Here is a 19,056-nt window from a genome sequence, read left to right on the forward strand (position 1 = left end):
TGATGCCAAAGGTTAAAAGCATTTGCAATAATAATATGTTAGTTTGGAGCCATAATGATCACGAAGAGATCCCCTCACATCACCCGGAGGGGGAGAGCCTCCAATTCCATGGGTGCATCCATAGTAACAAGATCCAGCTAGTTTTTCATCGCGATAATCGCGGGTAGCACTGTCGTGCTAATCCCCGGGTATCGAATGCTCCACCTTATAAATTTTCTTCATATATAATTGTATAATGGATCGGAAGATATAAATGTTGTTTGCAAATGATTAAAATAAGTTATTATGAATTTTTCCTTTACAAAGTTGTGATAATCACTTTTTTTTAAGTATTTGCAATCAATGTTATATAATTCTTGTATATGTTGTTTGGGAGAGGGGATATCGCTAAATTTTTTTCAAGGAAGACCCTTTTTTAATAAAAAGAAATTATACAAAATTAAAAATAAATTCATTCGAAGACATTAGATAGAATGTCTTTTACTTGGCAATAGAGGTGTAGAAATTTGTTTGATGATTAAAGAGAATCGTATTTATTTTTATTTTTATTTTTTTTGTGGGTGGGATTGAACAATTAGGGTGTACGTATACGGTATACCTGTAGCCAAAGCAAGAAAAACAAGCACAAAGATAAATTGCAGTCTGAAACAAATGCTATCTTCGTAGAATTTGTAGCTAATTATTGCTTGAATCGCCTTTTATACAAGGTTTTTTTAAAAAAAAATAAATAAATAAATTTTAGTGATTAGCCGCAAAATCTGGTAATACACATAATTTCACGATTTTACAAAAATATAACAGAGGTACTTGCCTCATTCTCGTTAACTTGAAAACAATTACATTTGTCAATTGGCAAATTCCAAATAAATTAAAAGAATTAGGTTCTGTGATGTTTCCACAGAAAAGAGGAGTGGAGTGGATACCATTTGTTGCTTTTGCGGTCCTTGAAATAATTTGGTCAGCAGAAACGGGTTGTTGCTTCCTCTCATATTTTAGTTATTCGAATGGTGAAAGTTTGCAATTTGCATAACCATAACAACTAACAAAACCGAAACCAATAAGCCAAACCATGTGATTTTTAAGGCCATTATTTCATATTATAAGCTCTCTCTCATTCAATCTACCTCACCGAGGTCCGAAAGAATCCCACTGCTATTTCATAGTGATGGTTGACTCGTTACAGTGGATAAGTTTATCCATGGTAGACTAGAGACCCATATATAATTCCTCAATTACACCAAAAATTTCCATACAAATTCATAAACAGTTCAGAAAATGAGTCTGAATTAAATCTATAATGCAACAGGAATAGTTAGTAAGACGTGCATCACTTAAATGCATCACTTTGAGGATGTACAAGGATTCTATGTGCTGTTACGCCTACTTCAGTACTAATGTCGCTCTTACCTCTCCTAATCCAATTCATCTTGGGAGATTTCCTCTTCAGCCAGTTCAAACTCATCAACCTCTTTAAAATATGCTCTCTGCTGTTCGATAAAATCAAGTGGCAAGCAGCTTTCATCACCAGTTTTTGGTCGAGGGCATTGCTTCTGCAAATTAACACGGTGTTGGACATTAGCAAGCACAAAAAAATTTGATCACACGGAGAGAGTACAATAGATTTATTTTAACAAAAAATGGTATTTAACGAGAATGCTCTCATAATAATTAGTTTCCGATCTCTCAACTAAGTTCAAATGATGGAAGAATAATGCAAGTCATATCTCCACTCCTAGTGTACTATATGCGCAATGCTCCGTCTACATATCCGTGCAAATGAGAATCCATGTAATATTTTATCCTCAGCTAGCAAGGACTTCACATCAGTTTTTGCTGGACAAAACTAGTTAATCCAAGTCAATTGCATAGTTCTATTCGCACTATAGTAGGATAGGGGAATTACAGCATATTTATTCCATGCTAGTAGTTTAATTTAATCAGAAGAAACATGCTCATGCTTAAACATTGGAACTAGAACCGTGTTTCTTTCTGCCGAGAAAAGAAAAAACCATGCAAACCTTTTTATGTTTTGGGCGGGGAACAGTAAGTGACTTCGATGACTTCACGTCTCCAGCTTCAAGAAAATCATTCCTGAATGAGAGAAAAATATCAACAAGAGTGAAGACTGAAGAACAAGAAACTTACCTTGAAAAACAACAGACTGATGACAAACTGAAAGCAGAAATATTGGTGCAAAACATAAGGTACTTTTACAGCATATGAAATCACATGTTCCTCTGATAAGAAACAGGTTATTTAGCACACATAACTGAGCACGTCACGTAAATACATTATGCTCCGAGAGATTTGTAACATAGTGCAAATGCTAAATCAGGTAAATATCCAAACAATCTTAAATCTTATAAAAACTTGATTGGGCAAATACAGAGTGGGAGTGTGCACATTCATGTGTGTGAGCATATATGGAAAGACAGACTTACACTATTTTTTGGGTCCTCCTCATTGGGGGGCAACTAGAGGCCCCAGTGTCTTTTTTTCTCTTTACGGTTTTTCTCCTTGTAGGATGGCAATTAACTGTCACAGCTGCAGATGACCCCTCAACCATGTTAAGCGGAGCGAGAATGACCTTCCCTTTCTCCCTTGTTTTTTCAGGCGAATAGCCAGAATGGTTAAGAGACTTCAGTTTCTCTTTTGTTTTCTCAACAAGAAAGGCATTAGTATTGAGGGGCGCTTTCCTTACAGCTTTTGCCATTTGAACTGACGAGCCAGGAAGTTCAAGAATCACTTCTCCTTCTTCTTTTTTTTCGTTAAATGAATAGCTTGAATGGTTGGTAATTCCCTTTCCTGGCTCCTCTGTTTTATTCTTTGAGCAACCAGGATCGTTCAGATTTGCATTCCTATTCTCTGTTTTCTCGTGTGAGCAGCTAGAAGGATTGAGAACTCCCTTTCTAAAACCTTTGACTTTCTCAAAAGACCCACCAAAGAGACTAAGATTTCCCATATTGTTTCCATCTGTTTTCTCAAGTGAAGAACAAGGTTTTCCAATTACCCGATGAGGTGTGAAACTGAACTGTCCGACAATCGCCTTCCCTTTGTCTTTCTTATTGTTTAGAGGAGTGAAACTATCAGTCATGCCATGAATTTTTCTTTCATTCTTAAAGTCACCAGTAGTCTGTCTTCCCTCATATACAATATCCTTATTTCCCATGTCACCTTCAGTAAACATTAAGATATAAATAAATTCTTTCAACTTTGCAATCATGGTACATGCTCCACCCAAAATGCCAATACGCATAATTAATTAAGATTAGAAGTTAAACAGAAATGTAGAACACGAACAAATCACAGAAAATAATTGAGGTCAGCTACTCCACCGTTGATTTTTTAAAATATATATACAAGTATAAACAATCTCGTACGCAAGTTTGAACCCAAATAACTGGATTCATTGAAATTCCGGAAAAGTTTTTCCATCGATAAGCACAACAGCGAGAAAACGATTCCAGATCAACATTCAACATTTAGCAAGTAAATTATCACACCAAGTAACTAAAAACTCACGCCCTCGATTGCAGTCCTACATCACATTAAATAAACACAAAAGCAGAAATTAGCATTACGAGATTGAAGTCGAAGGGAAACTTACAATTCTGGAATCGCACAGTTCTCGAAGTCAGGGCATGGGCATCGTTGACGGAAGACCCGATACTAGTATCGGACCTGGTATCAACTCCATTTAAAGTGGGGGACGAATCCGGGCAAACTTTCTGGCCTCTGAAACCAGGATTGGAGCTCAAAATCAAAGTTCGACTGGAATTGGAACCAGATGAGGAGACGAGCTTGCGGAGGGTCGAGGTGGGGATGAGATTGTACGCGTTCGTAATGTCTGAAAAGGGTTTTCTCTTGCGATTCTCCATACTTTCCTTCCAAGTGTGAATTATCCTGATTCGATCAGGGGAACTCGAAGGATGCTGAGGAAGATGGCGGGAAAATTGGTTGAGGTCTGCAAGGGAATGCAGGTACAGAGAATGTTCACGAAACTAGTTCTCTTTCTCTGGAACCCTCCATGTGTAACAGAAAATTTGAAGTTCATGCTTGAAACAAGTTATGTCACATTTTTGTTATTATAAAATAAGAAATTACTTTAAATTTATTTTGAGATTAAAAAATATTTGAGATAGTTTTCGAATCTAACCATTTGTAAACTAGTCAAAAATTTGTCACGGCCTCACTAGTCGTATTTTGTGAGGCGGATCTCTTATTTGGATCGTTCATGAAAAAATATTATTTTTTATTTTAAGAATATTACTTTTTATTGTGAATATCGATAGAGTTGATCCGTGTCACATATAAAGATTCGTAAAACCATCTCTTAAGAGACCTACTCTTATAAGTATCATTGAACATAAGCATTTAAAATTATACTATATTTTTATTAACATTGATGCTAAAAAAAGATATCCATCGTAGTCCATGTAACTTTGATCTTTCCACAACGAATTACACAACATGGTTTATGTGAAAAACAATACACGTGTGAGTATGGCACATAAATTCGATGAAGTTTATGTTGGCAGTAGAAATTCGTATTGTCACGAATTTTTACCATTTTGAGGAAAAATGTATGAGATACTTTTAGGATTCATTGTATTTTGTATCATGAACAAGTCTATATTATTCTTTGGCTCCATATGATTTTCTATAATGATCCGTTTTCGAAGGCAAAAATTTGTGTGAGACGGTCTCACGGGTCGTATTTGTGAGACGGATCTCTTATTTCGGTCACCCATGAAAAAATATTACTTTTTATGCTAAGGGTATTACTTTTTATTATGAATATGAGTAGGATTGACCCGTCTCACAGATTATGATCTGTGAGACGGTCTTACATGAGACTCACTCGTTTCCGATGTCATAATCTGTGAGACGGTCTTACATGAGACTCACTCGTTTCCGAAAGTGACAGTCCTCATTAGCACCTAGGATGCTTGGAAGGCAACACTTTTCCTGAGAATGAACAAGGCTCTGAAGGCTAAAGAACTGGAGGAGGGTCTTCTTTACTAGAATGGGACTTTAATTTCTTGTTACAGAAATTTGTTAGATTTCTTTCAATGATGTAATCTGCTATAACAATAATGGTTGCCTGAATGGTTTTTTGTTTTTGTTTTGTTTCTCTTTGGTCCTCCGAGAATGACTTAGTAAGATGCATTTGTATCGTCTCATTTTTATTGCATCAAGATGGAATTCACCGAGACTGAGAACAGATCAATTTAAATCTGTGTGTGTATGCCAGTTAAAATTTGGAAAATTGACAATTTTAGTTGCACTGCGGTGTATTATTTTTAGTCTTATATATTTTGTCCAATCTTTTACAATTTTTCGTCAAATGATATAATTAATTGACTAATTTCATTATTTTTTTAAATCATTTTATTAAACACATGTACATGCATGTTACTTAGATATTTTTTCCACAAAGTTGCTATAAAAAATTTAACATGATATTAATTATTTAATCACACGATTTAAATGAGAAATATTAAAATTGATAGTTGGAATATGATTATACGGTTTACAATTAATTTAATAAAACCCACCGTGTAATATTAGATACATGAATTACGCATGTTAGAAAAACGAAGACCAAACACGTGGCCATTGAGTAACCAATTACACTTGCTCAATGGCCACGGCCTAAACAATGTAACCCATTACGTCATCAATTATTTCCTTCGCTAGTCTCGCATTTCTTGCGAAGGATTGGCAAAAGAGGTTCATGACGGTATCTATTTGTTTTTTAAAATTATTGTTAATATTAGAAAGTATATTTGAAGATCGATTAATATATTATATATTTGTTCGTACGTATTTATGTAAATATCGATGAATTTATATTTATCTATAAGGTATATTATTTTTAAATATTTCAATACATCTAATAAGTAAATATCATATAATCGATCTTCACATAAATATAAATCATATCGAATATCTAATGTCATGTACGACTTTTCCATTCGCATATCTTCCAATATGTATCGCTTTAGTCAACATATTTAGAATTAGATATGTTTCGGTTCACCTTTTTGTTGGTTGAGAAAGTACCCATCCACCTATTTTAGGTGGTATGTTTAGCTAATTTTATACGTAATTTGACATATCGAGGTGGATAAACTGCTATTTATCTGGACTAAGCGACTATCGTTTTGGAAGATTGAAAATTTTCAACTCAATCCGTCAATTTTATATAACGATTTCATATTCTTCCATCCGTCATTGGTCCATTTTCATTATAAAATAATAATGAGATAGTGAGAAGATAATTTGAGAAGATTTTCAGCGAGCAATTTATATTATGCAACTTAATTTATAAAATATCTTGGAAAAAATGTAAGGATAGATTTAGAAGTATAAAATAAAGTTTTTAAACGATGTTCATACATTAAATATAGTAAAGATAACCTAGAAAAAAAATGTTTTATTTTGGACACTAAGACACCATTTGAAGTTTTACATTATTAACTAAGAGTGGGTCTCATGTGAGACCGTCTCACGGATCATAATCGGTGAGACGGGTCAACCCTACCCATATTCACAATAAAAAGTAATACTCTTAGCATAAAAAGTAATACTTTTTCATGGGTGACCCAAATAAGAGATCCGTCTCACAAATACGACCCGTGAGACCGTCTCACACAAGTTTTTGCCATTAACTAATTGATAATCTATTTTATCAATTCTCATGTTTTCTTGGTCATATTATTTATTCATTTGTTAATATTTATCTTATATCAATCAAATCATTGAATTACATTTATAATATTAATTTCAATAAATAATTTTATTAATATAATTTATTATATTATGTCAAATATAATCAATCAAACAAAAAAAAAAACTAATATTTATCAATCAAATCAAATCAAATACTATATTAATTATCATTTTTATTATTTTTCTTATTATATCATATTATTTATCTCCTCATTATTATCTTGTTTTTAATTTGAAACCGTGCATGTTTGTATTTTATTTATATTTGTTGTGATAAAAAAAATCTCTTACAAACTAAAAAACAGTCCAAAATCTAAATATAGACTTTCAAGAATTGATAAAATGCGGACAAAAGGAAAAGAGTAGGTTTTTTGTGAGACGGTCTCACGGATCTTTATCTGTGAGACGAGTCAAACACATCGATAATCGATATTCACAATAAAAAGTAATATTATTAGCATAAAAAATAACATTTTTTAATGAATGACCCAAATAAGAGATCAGTCTCACAAAATACGATCCGTAAGACTATCTCACACAAATTTTTGTTAAAGTAAAAATAAAAAATGGATCTTTAAAAATATCCATTAATCTAATAATAAAGTAAAAATCAACTATTCGATTATCTCTATCCGAACATTAACTCTAAATATTGATCGATTCGATCGTCTCATAAATTTATTTCCTTTTTTATTTTAAATATATATATAAATAAATATTTAGATTGTAACAGTTCGAGAATATGTGATACTTATAAATTGCCAACTGTAAGTCAATTAGTCCAACAAGGTTGGCTTGATTGTTTTTTGAATTTGTACACTTCCTTAAAAGACTGTGAATGAGACCCCACCAAATCCACTAACCGTCTACCACGTAACCCCCATAGTGTATTCTCCGTTCTACCCTTGACAATCCTTCCAAATCACCAAAACACCACCACCGATTCACTATAAATACCATCGCCGCTGCCTCCTCATTTTATCATTTCCGAGCTATTTCACTCTTTTCTTCTGCTCTCCATTTTCAGGATCTGGCTTTATCTCAGGAAGCTCTGGAGGAATCTTTCAACAAAGGGGTGGTGACCGCCCTGTATGACGCCTTAAAGCGCCGCGACGCCGTGAAAATCCAGGAAATCCTAGCCGCAGATCTCGAGTGGTGGTTCCACGGCCCGCCGTCTCACCAGTTTTTGATGCGCGTACTCACCGGAGACAAGGAATCTCATTTCCATTTCGTCCCCCACAGCATCTCCGCCTTTGGCCACATTGTCCTAGCCGAAGGATTCGACCAGTCCCGTTCAATCGCCTGGGTCCACGCCTGGACGGTCACTGATGGGATAATAACCCAGGTTAAGGAGTACTTCAACACATCCCTCACCGTCACGCGTTTCGGCAAATCTGAACAGTCCGATTTCGGCATTGCTTCGCTTCACTGCCCTTCCGTTTGGGAGAGTAGCTTCCCAGATCGGGTCGGGAAATCCGTGCCGGGTCTCGTGCTTGCTATCTGAAGCGAGCTTCGGTTCTAGGGTTTAATCACGTGTGGATTAATAATATCGTGGAAATAAATAAGTGATCGAATCAAGTGTGTGCCCCTATCCTATGGGCTGAGGTCTGAGATTGGAAGGCTGTGATTGATATTCAGAGGCTCTGATCAGCTACTTCAGTCCTTATTTACTGTGTTTCTAGTGTTTGTTTAGTCGGTGATGATGATTGGGAGATCCTCTATCGTCGATTCGTCCGTGTTCGGTGTTTTGTGTGATGTTCCATTATCTATAAAATGGTGTTTGTGCCAAATGACCACATTTTCACATCAAAAATACCAATATGATTGTCCTTTATATATATTATTTAATAATCCAATCTAAATGCGAATTTAATTATTAAAAAAATGCACAAATTAATATGAGAAATTTTATAAGATATATATTTTATTTCAGTAACTAAGAAAAAATGATTTGCTCATATTTACAATCACCTCACAAACATTTATGTGCTTTACTATTCGCCACGTCTAATTTTTGACATTGTTCAAGAACTGGTTTCATATAACAAAAGAAAGAACCCACAGAGTGATGTCATCAAATGATATAATCCAGGTATAATGCAAGTATTTTTTTACGTAGCTGTCACCCAATACAAAATTTCACTGATTTGGTAGCGTATCCAAATTTAATTCGTATACCATATATTTCAAAATTCAATATGCTAGTTCGATTGCTCTTGTATATTAATAAATATTATTTACTTGGTCCTGGATAATAATTTCTCGTTATAGTCACCGATATAATATATTATAAAAAAATTCGATATTTCTCGAAGTATTAAATTAATTTTAAATACATATACGAGACAACTCGTGAGATGAGAGATGAGAGATAGATAAAAATAATAATAATTTATGCATGAAGGAATTGATTAAACGATATTTATTGATGAATGATCATTTTCGAATAATTTACTGTTAAAAACAAGAATGGCTATTTCAAGTTATTTTTAAAATTTAATAAAGGATCCGCGACTGTCACTCTAAGCTGTTCGTATAGTTATTATAATATACTTTGGTAATATATTAGGTATGATAGTTATTGAGAACCAACGAACATTTACTCATTTATTAGATATGATGAAATATAAAAAAGTCGCGCGTCCAATAATAAGTAACACATCATCGATTCTCATATAAACGCATACAATAGATTTACAACATATCATAACTCTAATATAACATTAACATTTACAAATCTGTTAAGGAAAGGACAATCTTACAAAATGAAGAAGATGTGGGCACAATTTTGGTAGGGCGTAGATATCGACGTTGCTGCCCATTCAACATGATTGTGTTTTTCACTCAAAACAAAGTAGCTCTATAAATTATAAGGTTCTATGTAGACTTGGAATATGCTAACCGGATAATTATCATTATTATTATTTTATTTAATACAACAAAGATTCATTATCGCAAATCAAGAACTAATATCAACTATGAGATGTAGAGGCACAACCCACCCCATATGATCTGACATAGAATCAATCACCTTAACAAAGTTTTATTCTATTGAACTTGGCACCAAGGATCAAATTTTGGACGAGTTCTTGAATTCGCGATCAAATTGTAACAAACCTCCCTTCTAAACGAAATAAAAACTATCATTATTTTTTTAAAAAAACTATTAATATTACATTAATTTTATTTTTAAAAAAACAAAAGACCAATATTTTATGTGGCATGGAAAAAGGTAACCTTGCAAGTGAAAGGCAACATTATTCAACTTTCCATTAGAGATTTAGAGCCATATATTTTCCCATGTTTCTTTTTTTATGTTTTGAAGTGATAAATGGAACCTTTTACGAATATATCGGCATCTGTTCCTAATATGGCCAAATGGGAAACAGATGATGGGGTATGTATCATGAATGGTGTGAATTGATCTCCCGACCTAGACATTCTAGGACGAACAAGTCGCACATTACTTCACAGTTAGATTTATCTGTCTAACATAGTTTGCAAGTTACAACATTAGCTCGAAAGTTTACCTAACGTACACAGAAAAATAACGATTACATGTTCTAACTCCATAAAAAAAGCTGTCGGCCATAGAACATTGGAGCAATGATATAAATTTATTATAAATAAATTTTAAAAATATACTTTTATTCGAATGTTCATCCTCTCATCTAAAAGTATATGCAGCATATATTTTACGAGGGATGGTGACACTATTTTGTAGTTGCTGGCATCTATTGCAGATCGTTGCCCACCAACTTTACGTTAAAAAAAAGCCTTGAAATTTTTTGTCCATCCAGTGGACGTGACATGTCCTCCACTCCACTTTGTTTTCGAGCAAATTTTACGATCAAATCCACAAAAAAAATTTCCAGTTTTATCGCTGACGAATATATAATATTATTTTTGCACATTGATAAGAATTGCCACTAAATTCTATTGTTCTTTTAGTATCTCAATTTGTTGGTAAAATTAGGTCTTGATTTGAGACACCAAAATGGGACGGCTGATATTCATATTAACATAATCATGTCCATATTTATAATAAAAAATAATATATTTTGATGATATGATAAAAATTCTATCATATTATAAATTATATTTTAGAGATAATACAAAATATTACGTGAATATGCACAAATCTAGTTGTCATATATTATAAAAGTCCATATTAACTATGGCTCTACACCTATAAATAAAAGATCTCTAACCCTTACTAAGGTATGTCTTTCATACATATGTAATATACATTTCATACGCTATTTACGTGCAATTTCAATACTTTTTCTCTCAAATGTTATATGGACTAGAGTGTCGGAGCGGCTTCGTCTCCGGGTTGAATCATTTCACTCTTATTCTCTGATACACAGTTATATTTTGTGGTGGTTTGGTTCGTTTTCACCGAAGAATTCGGTTCGTGGTTATTGGTCATGGTATTTTATCGAATGTGATTTTTTTTTATCACATCACATTTGACATAAAAAAGTAATATTTTTTTATTTGTGATACCTTCTCACATAAATTTTTGTTTATTCTGTATCATGTAAATTGAAATCGACCACAATTGATTTAATGTTGAATCATGAAATTAAACCATGTTGACTAAGAACAATCGAAATCACATTTCGATAGCGGCAAAAGAATCAAATGAATATTGTCCGAGTGAAATAATAATCCAGGCAGGTCTATAATAAATGAAACACTGATTCAAATCCTCATTTAAAAATAAGGATTTTCATTGGATCTAATTTACCAAAAAATAAAAAAATAAAAAAATTCCCGAGAAAACCTATCTAAAATCGACCTTCCCCAGTTAATCCTACACGGGATACAAACAAATTAAATAATTTCAAAACAAGAAAAAGAAAAGAAAAGTCGTGGCCTAATAATAATACCATCAATAGTGAAGTAAGAACCCCACGGGGCTCAAAAATATTTAATGCTGCGGATGGCGGCACGTAGGGACAAAAGTGATCCCTTGCGTCCATCTCACTGTGTTTGTTGTTGATACTCCAATGCAATATTTACAAAAAAAAAAAAATTAAAAAAATTCTATTTTATTCTTTTTATTTCATTAAAAAAATATATACAACTAAATATAAAATTTGGATTATATATTTGAGACGAAAAAAAATAATCGTCCAACTATTTTACTTTTGTATATTTTAGATAGGCAAAAACTTGTGTGAGACGGTCTCACGGGTCGTATTTTGTGAGACGGATTTTTATTTGGATAATCCATGAAAAAGTATTACTTTTTATACTAAGAGTATTACTTTTTTATTGTGAATATGGGTAGGGTTGACCCGTCTCACAGATTGTGATCCGTGAGACGGTCTCACAAAAGAATAGGTCTCTTGTGATACGATCTCACGAATCTTTATCTGTGAGATGAGTCAACCCTACCAATATTCATAATATAAAATAATACTCTTAACATAAAAAAGCAATAATTTTTCATGGATGATCCAAATAAGAGACTCGTCTCACAAAATATTATCCGTGAGATCATTTCACACGAAGTTTTGTATTTAGATAATCTATATATGCGACTGGACGAGTTTGCCAATCTCAGAATCTGAGCCGCCAGAAAAATGGCACCCGAGGCTTCTTCACTAAAACTTGGAGGGTCCTAGCAGGGTTGGACCCGTCAAGAAAAATCCCAAAATCAATAAACTCGTGAAAATTATATCTAAACCATATTATTTAGCAATAAATGACAAAATATTGTGAATTAAAATTATGGATCAGGATATCTATTAATTAATAAAATATAAATATATTAATATTAGTATATACGTATGGGATGAGTCCACTAAAACTCGTTACAGCCCCGAGTCCAGTTTCAGACAATTTGACATATTTTAGACTCGTCCTGAACGAGACAAATTTAAACAAGATCGATGTGTATGATGGATGTAGATGAAATTGGTGGGTTTAAGAACATATTAAGCAACATCTAAAGTCTGAAAGATAACCTGTATGGGCCCAAATATTCGAAACTGGATTGGGCCTTAGGTATGAGAAGTTAAAAAAATAGTGGAAAAGCAAACAGTAATTAATCGCCGTTTATTCTGGTTCTCCAACCTAATTGTTTCATCGTTTCTAGTCCCTTGCATCATGAATTACTACAAAACACTAGTGAAATTTTATATCGTCTAGGTTTAGTTGTTCGCGTCGTTTGCATCATTGCATATGCTCGAGAAAAATGATAGTTGAAAGTTATCAGAGTTTTCTTTTCAGATGAGTCAAGTACAACAGTTTTTGTGTTTATATTTTTTTTATATTTAACTAAATACACTTAGTTTTGAAACACGTATATATGATATAGCTCGTTTTTAACCCTCATTCTATCGCCCGAGATCAATGTAACTATTTTTTAATCAACCGCGAACATAAAAATGGATAGAATATATGTAAATTCGACCAAAGATCAATACTTTAATGTCCAAAAAAGAAATGGTGAAATCCTTTTGGTAATGTATATAAAGCTTGACGAATGGCAACATTGAACGGAGGAAAATGTACCCCTAAGTCAAATAAAGTTGCTTTTATACAAAGTAAAATTCTCTCACGAAAGAAAAGAGAATCATATCCACGTACAGTTTCGAATATAAATTGAAAAATCCATCCATTTGTGTTTCAAGAAATTTCAAATATCGATCATCTTTCAAGAGAGTTGTGGCAGATTCATCTGCTATTTTCAATGGCTAATGTAAGTTCCTCAATATCATAATTCTTATTATTGAAAGAAAATAAATCTGGTATTGTGAAGTCCCATTTGCATGAATCTTAGATTCGAATGATATCTTGGGATAAATCAGGTGGTGGAGTTGAAGGTAGGATTACACTGTGATGAATGTATCAAGAAAATCTTGAAGGCCATCAAGAAAATAGAAGGTAAACATTTTTCTAAACCAAGTTTTAAACAGTGTTTGAATATCAATTTTAATAATTCATATATTGAGTGATTAAATAACGTTGTCTAACAATTATTTTAAAAACGTTTTGGGTGAAATTGCAAAGTAAAAAAAAAAAAAAAAATTTCCTGCAAAAACCCAACTAAACTTTTATATTTAACTATATATCTAATAATATAATGTTCAAGAACACTGAATTAATTGATTAAATCATACGATTCAGCTACATGGAGTAATTTATCTGAAAAATAAAATAATATTTGTTATTGCAGATATTGAAACTTACGGCGTGGACACGGAGTTGAACAAGGTTACGGTGACCGGCAACGTGACCAATGAAGAGGTTATTAGGGTTCTTCACAAGATTGGAAAACAAGCCAAGAGTTGGGACCAAAACTCAGAAAACACCAACTGAATGCCGAAGTAGTGTAAAAGTTTTGGCTGTAGAACATAATTTTTCCCTTTTACAGTTTAATTTTCTATAGGATTTTATATAGAAATCAAATGTATTAGCATACATAAATATTGATTCTGTGATCCATTATGATTTTGTAGCTGGAAAGACTCGTGGCTCGAGCTCGAATCGATTGCGATCTTAACTACATATTAGTAGTACAAGTAGTATGTCTATCGAGCAAGCCATGACAAATTCCGTGGTTGGTGTAACGTAATATACATTAAATTATGTAGGATATTTGTGTAAGCAACAAACGATTTTATTAATAACTATACATAATCGTTAGGTCACAAGGCATTAAATTACAAGAAACAGAAAATCGTTTGCACAAACGTAAGGCGGCTTCTAAAGTCGTTACCCAAGCATGGAGTCGGATAAATCGCAACTCACTTTCTACCACGGCTTCTGAATCGGCCTCGGATTCACCTTAAATTGCTCGAACAAGTGGATGTTAATTAATTGAAACTTATTTTTATTTTTCAAATTGTTCTTGCTGTTCTATCACGTATTTTCAATGATAATTTGTCTTTACAAATTATAGGCCTGCACGCGTACGTAGTGATTTGCTTAGTTATATATTTATATTCAAAGTATGTTACGGATTATTTGCATTTTGCAATGGATACGAGGAGATTCTAAATCGAAAGACAACATTAGAAAGAATAAAAACTCCCCGTTTTAGTCCTCAAAAGCATATGCATCACGGAAGAAAGAAGTCTCTCTGTACGAACACAAACTTTCCGTGGATTAACTCTTCCAGCACACCATGCATCGTCCAAGTCTATGTAAAATGCATGACATTGGAGCCATGACACCAGCTCTTCTGCCTTTATTTACAACAGGGGTTAACTAGAACTAAACGAGCATCAAGTAAAAATAAAAACGCACCTGCCCTGTCCCGGAGAGAAGATAAGAAACTATCAAACTCTACAGTAATTTGGAACCAAACGTGCTAGTTTTACGGTAAAAAGCCTACTATCAATAACCAGACGCTACCACTTTTGAGCCTTCTATTTTGCTTTATCTCCATCTGCACTACCCTGGCCATCGGATTTAGGTTTGGCGCCGCTCTCGGGTTTTTCTTGCTTGTTTGCTGGATTTAAAGTGGGCAAAATGCTGTTGACCCCTCCAAGACTGATGTTGTGCATGGGGCTCATTCCATTTGTGGCTCCAACAGGCCACATGGCCATTAGCCCTTGTGTGGATTGTGGGTGGAGTTGTTGAGGTAGTTGATGCCGTGGATCCTGCATGGGATGTGGAATACTGAATGGTGCTCGTTGAGCGAATGCACCTGGTTGCTGAGACATGGCTAATGCCTGAGGATGAGACATGTATAGACCCCCTTGTTGCATTGCGTTACGTGGAGTCATTTGCATGTGCTGATGGATGAATAAGAAAGGAGTTTGTAATGGTACAAGTAAAATCATATAAATTATTAAGGTTGCAACACAAGATACCGGAGGTGGCATTAATGGTGATGGTGTTGTCTGCGGTTGGGCATCAGCAATGGCAGCTAAATACATCAAATTCTTTTGAAGCTGCGCCTGGTATCTTATAGTCAAGATAATACAAGTAAAAAAAGCATCCAAGTTAAAAAAACGTATCCACGAAGGTACTATCTGTCTACTGGACGGGTAATAGAGTTGGTCACCGGATACATCAAAGACAGAAGCAAACGCAACAGCATAATTGATCACAGAAAGTGCACATGCACTCACATAGGAAGAGATAATGACAGAGAAACCACTTATTGGCACATTCAGCAAGTTTGCCAAGATTTTGATTGTCCATAATAGCCAATATCAATTTGTTGTTCTCGTCAAGGTACTGCATTAATTGTTGGTAATAGTGTTGCATATCAGAAATTAAAATTTTGCACCCTAGAAACTGGTTTAAGTATGGTGGAACATTCACAAGATTGTATCTGTAAATAAACGAGTTTTACTGAATAAACAAATGCAACACCAAGTAGCTGGATAGTAGCCAATAACGACTAATTCACATCAGAATTCCAGTAAAGTAACACGTGTCACATCCACATGGCTCGCCCTAAAATCTTGCATCTTCTCCCGGTTGAGATTAGATCTTCCACAAAAATGTTGTGTCCCCTCATTGATTAGCATACCAATTTTCTCATAGGTGAGGCTCAATTCCTCTCTTCATATGATATTTCGGACTTGTATATAAAGGTTAGGTCCTAGCTCAACCCTATTGTTTGGGTTGTTTTCATGGAAGAAAAAGAGTGAAATCTACCATGAAATCCATATGAAAAGATAACCTATCTTATTTACATCACCCAGCTCAGTGGCGGTTATGAAAACGGTAAAATATGCCTCTACAGCTCGGAGAATATCTCAGCTCACAACCGGTCTTATATCTTCTTGCATACTGGACTACATACATTCTGCTTGCACCAACATTCACGATGTTCCCACAGGACAGCATTTAAAATAGAAAATGAAAATCTCTTTATTCTGGTACATTTGGCAATGGAATCCATGTATATAAGATTTTGGGTACTTGGAATTGTTCACTTGGATGCTTTAGGATACGGTGGCCACTCTGAGAACATAATAATGGCTCTCAGGCAGCCATGAAGAAATTGCCAGAGAAAGGTTGATAGTTGCACATGGAAGGGATGATTGCCGGTGGCACAATGGGAACACAAGATCCACCTTTAAATTTTGTCTCATTTAAACAAATTTAAATAAATTCACGAGTTACCAAACATCATGGACCTTCATACACACTATAGAAGGAGATTTGTTGCTGAGGTATCTTTGTGGTCCCTCAGATGATAATGGAATGCAATTTCATATTTCCCGTTTTTAGCAAAATTGTAAAAGATTTCAGTTTTCCATGCAGTCCAGATGGCGAATGTTTGTGGGCAGTATTTTTAACATTATCTAACACTCTTGATTCTTAACATTTACAACCAACCAAGAGGCCATTAAACTCGTCTCGTTTTTATTTGATGAAAATGCTGGTTAAACTCCATCATATGAATTGATCACTTCATTCTTAGGGCCTCGATTAACACAAATGATTTAAAATTTCCACTGTTTTGTCAATAGTTAAATTGGAAATTTAAATGTACTCGTTTAAAGCAAGGAAAACTTGCAATAATACTAATCAAACCTTAATTAAAAGTAGGCTTTTGAGATACAAAAATAAGAGCTAAAGAAAATTTTAGTCTCATAGACTTATCAACTCACCATATAAATAGATTGTCAATGTCAAGATGCTACAATACAAGGAGACCAACAATGACGTCGCTTTTGCAAGAGGTAAACTATCAGCAAGTCAAGGCTTCATGCTACTTAGAATCAATTTTTAAAAGCAATCAATTTTAGTATTAATAAATAATTTCATGCAACCTGCTCCCTGAGAAAAGTAGTCTCAAGATAAAGCATTGCTACAAAGATTCAAGCTAACCAAGTAAAAAAAAACGGACCGACACATATGACCTATTGAGGCACAATATCGAGAAGATCGAATAACATAAAATGGCATTATATCACATAATATCATTCAGAACGTAAGAAACTAATACAAAGCTGCTATTCAAATCTTAAGAATGCAAAGAAACTTGTCGTGGGTGGGTGCATAATGAGGTACAAATGAATCAAGCCTGCTTGAACCTTTTCTGGATAGCTTGAATAGGATTCAATATATTTTGGAAGCATCGAAGTCCAGCCAAGCTCAAACATTATTCTATATAAATTAATTATCTGTAGCCCAAATTCAAGAATTTTCTTCAAAACAAATTTATAATTAAGGTAGAAACAAACGAATCTATTTTGAATCAAAACTTTAAGTCGAACAGAGGTTTCGTTCAAAATTGTTTATTTTAAACTGAGCCTGGGTATAGCTTCAACTTCAATATGCAAAAAAGGAGTAAGATGCAGCTCGATTCTTTTGTTTGCATTAACAATGTAGAATACCTTCTGGATTTGCTCGGTGGTGATGTTAGTGGAAGGAAATGACGGCGTGACTGGAAACATCTGACCTGGTTGCTGCATCTCAACAGCTTTCCTGCTTAATTAAAATTTAAAACCACAACTCTTGTTTATTCTTGTAAAAATAAATAAAAAACAAGCCAATACATGGGAGGAAACTAAAGCCAACCACTACATTTAAGTTGGTAAAAATCAAGACATGACAAAAACGATAGAAAAACTTCTAAAATATATTCAAAATTGGCGTACAATATATCAAAACATGCCAAAAACGAGCATAAAACATGCCACGATCTTCCCAAAATAAAATTAAATCCATACAAACTAAATCCAAATCCCTAAATTAACCAACCGAGTTAAAATTTCAAACCCCTTAAAGAATTCAAACCCCGCCAGCCACTCACGTAATGCGCGAAAGTGTAAATTCCCGGCACGCCAAGGAGAGACGAGGGAAGCACAGCAGGAATGGCAAGTTTTTCTTTGGTAGTGTAGCGACGTTTAGGGATGAAGAGAGTGGAAGGGTTGGTGAAATAATATCTGTGTGTGGTGGATGTAGCTATGCCAGTGGCTGAGGCCGGCGGTGGGAGCAGTGAAGCGGCGGAGTAGAAAAATCGTGTAGTAAACTCAAAGAAAAACAGTTTTTTCATACTATTACATTAATTAAAATCTTGACTCGTGTCCTTTTTAGGACTTGGACCTATCGCCTACCACTTGGGCTATATCAAAATACGATCCGTGAGACCGTCTCACACAAGTTTTTGCCCAATTTTTTTTATTAGCCCCCGGTGTTCATGTGGAAACAAATATTTAAAAAATAATTTTGTTATTTCTTTAAACAATTGATAAAAATATAATTGAATTTAAAAATATAGATAAAAAATAAGATTGAAAGATTATTTTTTCAAGAAAATAAAAAAAAATCAACATTAGATATATATACAACCATGGCACAAATAAAAATATTAGACATCAATAGAGAAAGGCA

At 34.0% G+C, this 19,056-nt stretch overlaps 4 protein-coding genes across 5 annotated transcripts; 2 read left to right on the forward strand and 2 right to left on the reverse strand.

Moving 5' to 3' along the window:
* Positions 1-1,133: 1,133 nt before the first annotated feature.
* Positions 1,134-4,046, reverse strand: LOC140819715 (uncharacterized). 2 transcript variants are annotated; one of them, XM_073179895.1, is made up of 4 exons: positions 3,608-4,046; positions 2,442-3,174; positions 2,019-2,091; positions 1,134-1,550 (listed from the first exon to the last, which is right to left on the reverse strand). In XM_073179895.1, the coding sequence occupies exons 1-4, from the start codon at positions 3,876-3,878 to the stop codon at positions 1,413-1,415; spliced, it is 1,215 nt and encodes a 404-aa protein (XP_073035996.1). In that variant the 5' UTR covers positions 3,879-4,046; the 3' UTR covers positions 1,134-1,412. The 2 variants fall into 2 exon arrangements, with proteins under 2 accessions (XP_073035996.1, XP_073036004.1); XM_073179903.1 differs by lacking the exon at positions 1,134-1,550 and having other exon boundaries at positions 2,019-2,235.
* Positions 4,047-7,719: 3,673 nt separating this feature from the next.
* On the forward strand, positions 7,720-8,569 carry LOC140819802 (wound-induced protein 1-like). Its single transcript, XM_073180033.1, has one exon. The coding sequence runs from the start codon at positions 7,925-7,927 to the stop codon at positions 8,237-8,239; it is 315 nt and encodes a 104-aa protein (XP_073036134.1). The 5' UTR covers positions 7,720-7,924; the 3' UTR covers positions 8,240-8,569.
* Positions 8,570-13,298: 4,729 nt separating this feature from the next.
* On the forward strand, positions 13,299-14,535 carry LOC140819806 (heavy metal-associated isoprenylated plant protein 45). The gene is made up of 3 exons (XM_073180042.1): positions 13,299-13,450; positions 13,560-13,635; positions 13,928-14,535. Exons 1-3 carry the CDS (start codon positions 13,442-13,444, stop codon positions 14,068-14,070), a joined length of 228 nt encoding a protein of 75 aa, XP_073036143.1. The 5' UTR covers positions 13,299-13,441; the 3' UTR covers positions 14,071-14,535.
* Positions 14,536-14,840: 305 nt separating this feature from the next.
* LOC140819814 (GRF1-interacting factor 2-like) lies at positions 14,841-18,760 on the reverse strand. The gene is made up of 4 exons (XM_073180050.1): positions 18,476-18,760; positions 18,057-18,147; positions 15,860-15,939; positions 14,841-15,663 (listed from the first exon to the last, which is right to left on the reverse strand). Exons 2-4 carry the CDS (start codon positions 18,132-18,134, stop codon positions 15,123-15,125), a joined length of 699 nt encoding a protein of 232 aa, XP_073036151.1. The 5' UTR covers positions 18,135-18,147; positions 18,476-18,760; the 3' UTR covers positions 14,841-15,122.
* Between the last annotated feature and the right edge of the window lie 296 nt (positions 18,761-19,056).

The sequence above is a fragment of the Primulina eburnea genome, chromosome 2 (genome assembly GCF_022965805.1).
Source record: "Primulina eburnea isolate SZY01 chromosome 2, ASM2296580v1, whole genome shotgun sequence".
NCBI classification, from domain to species: domain Eukaryota; kingdom Viridiplantae; phylum Streptophyta; class Magnoliopsida; order Lamiales; family Gesneriaceae; genus Primulina; species Primulina eburnea.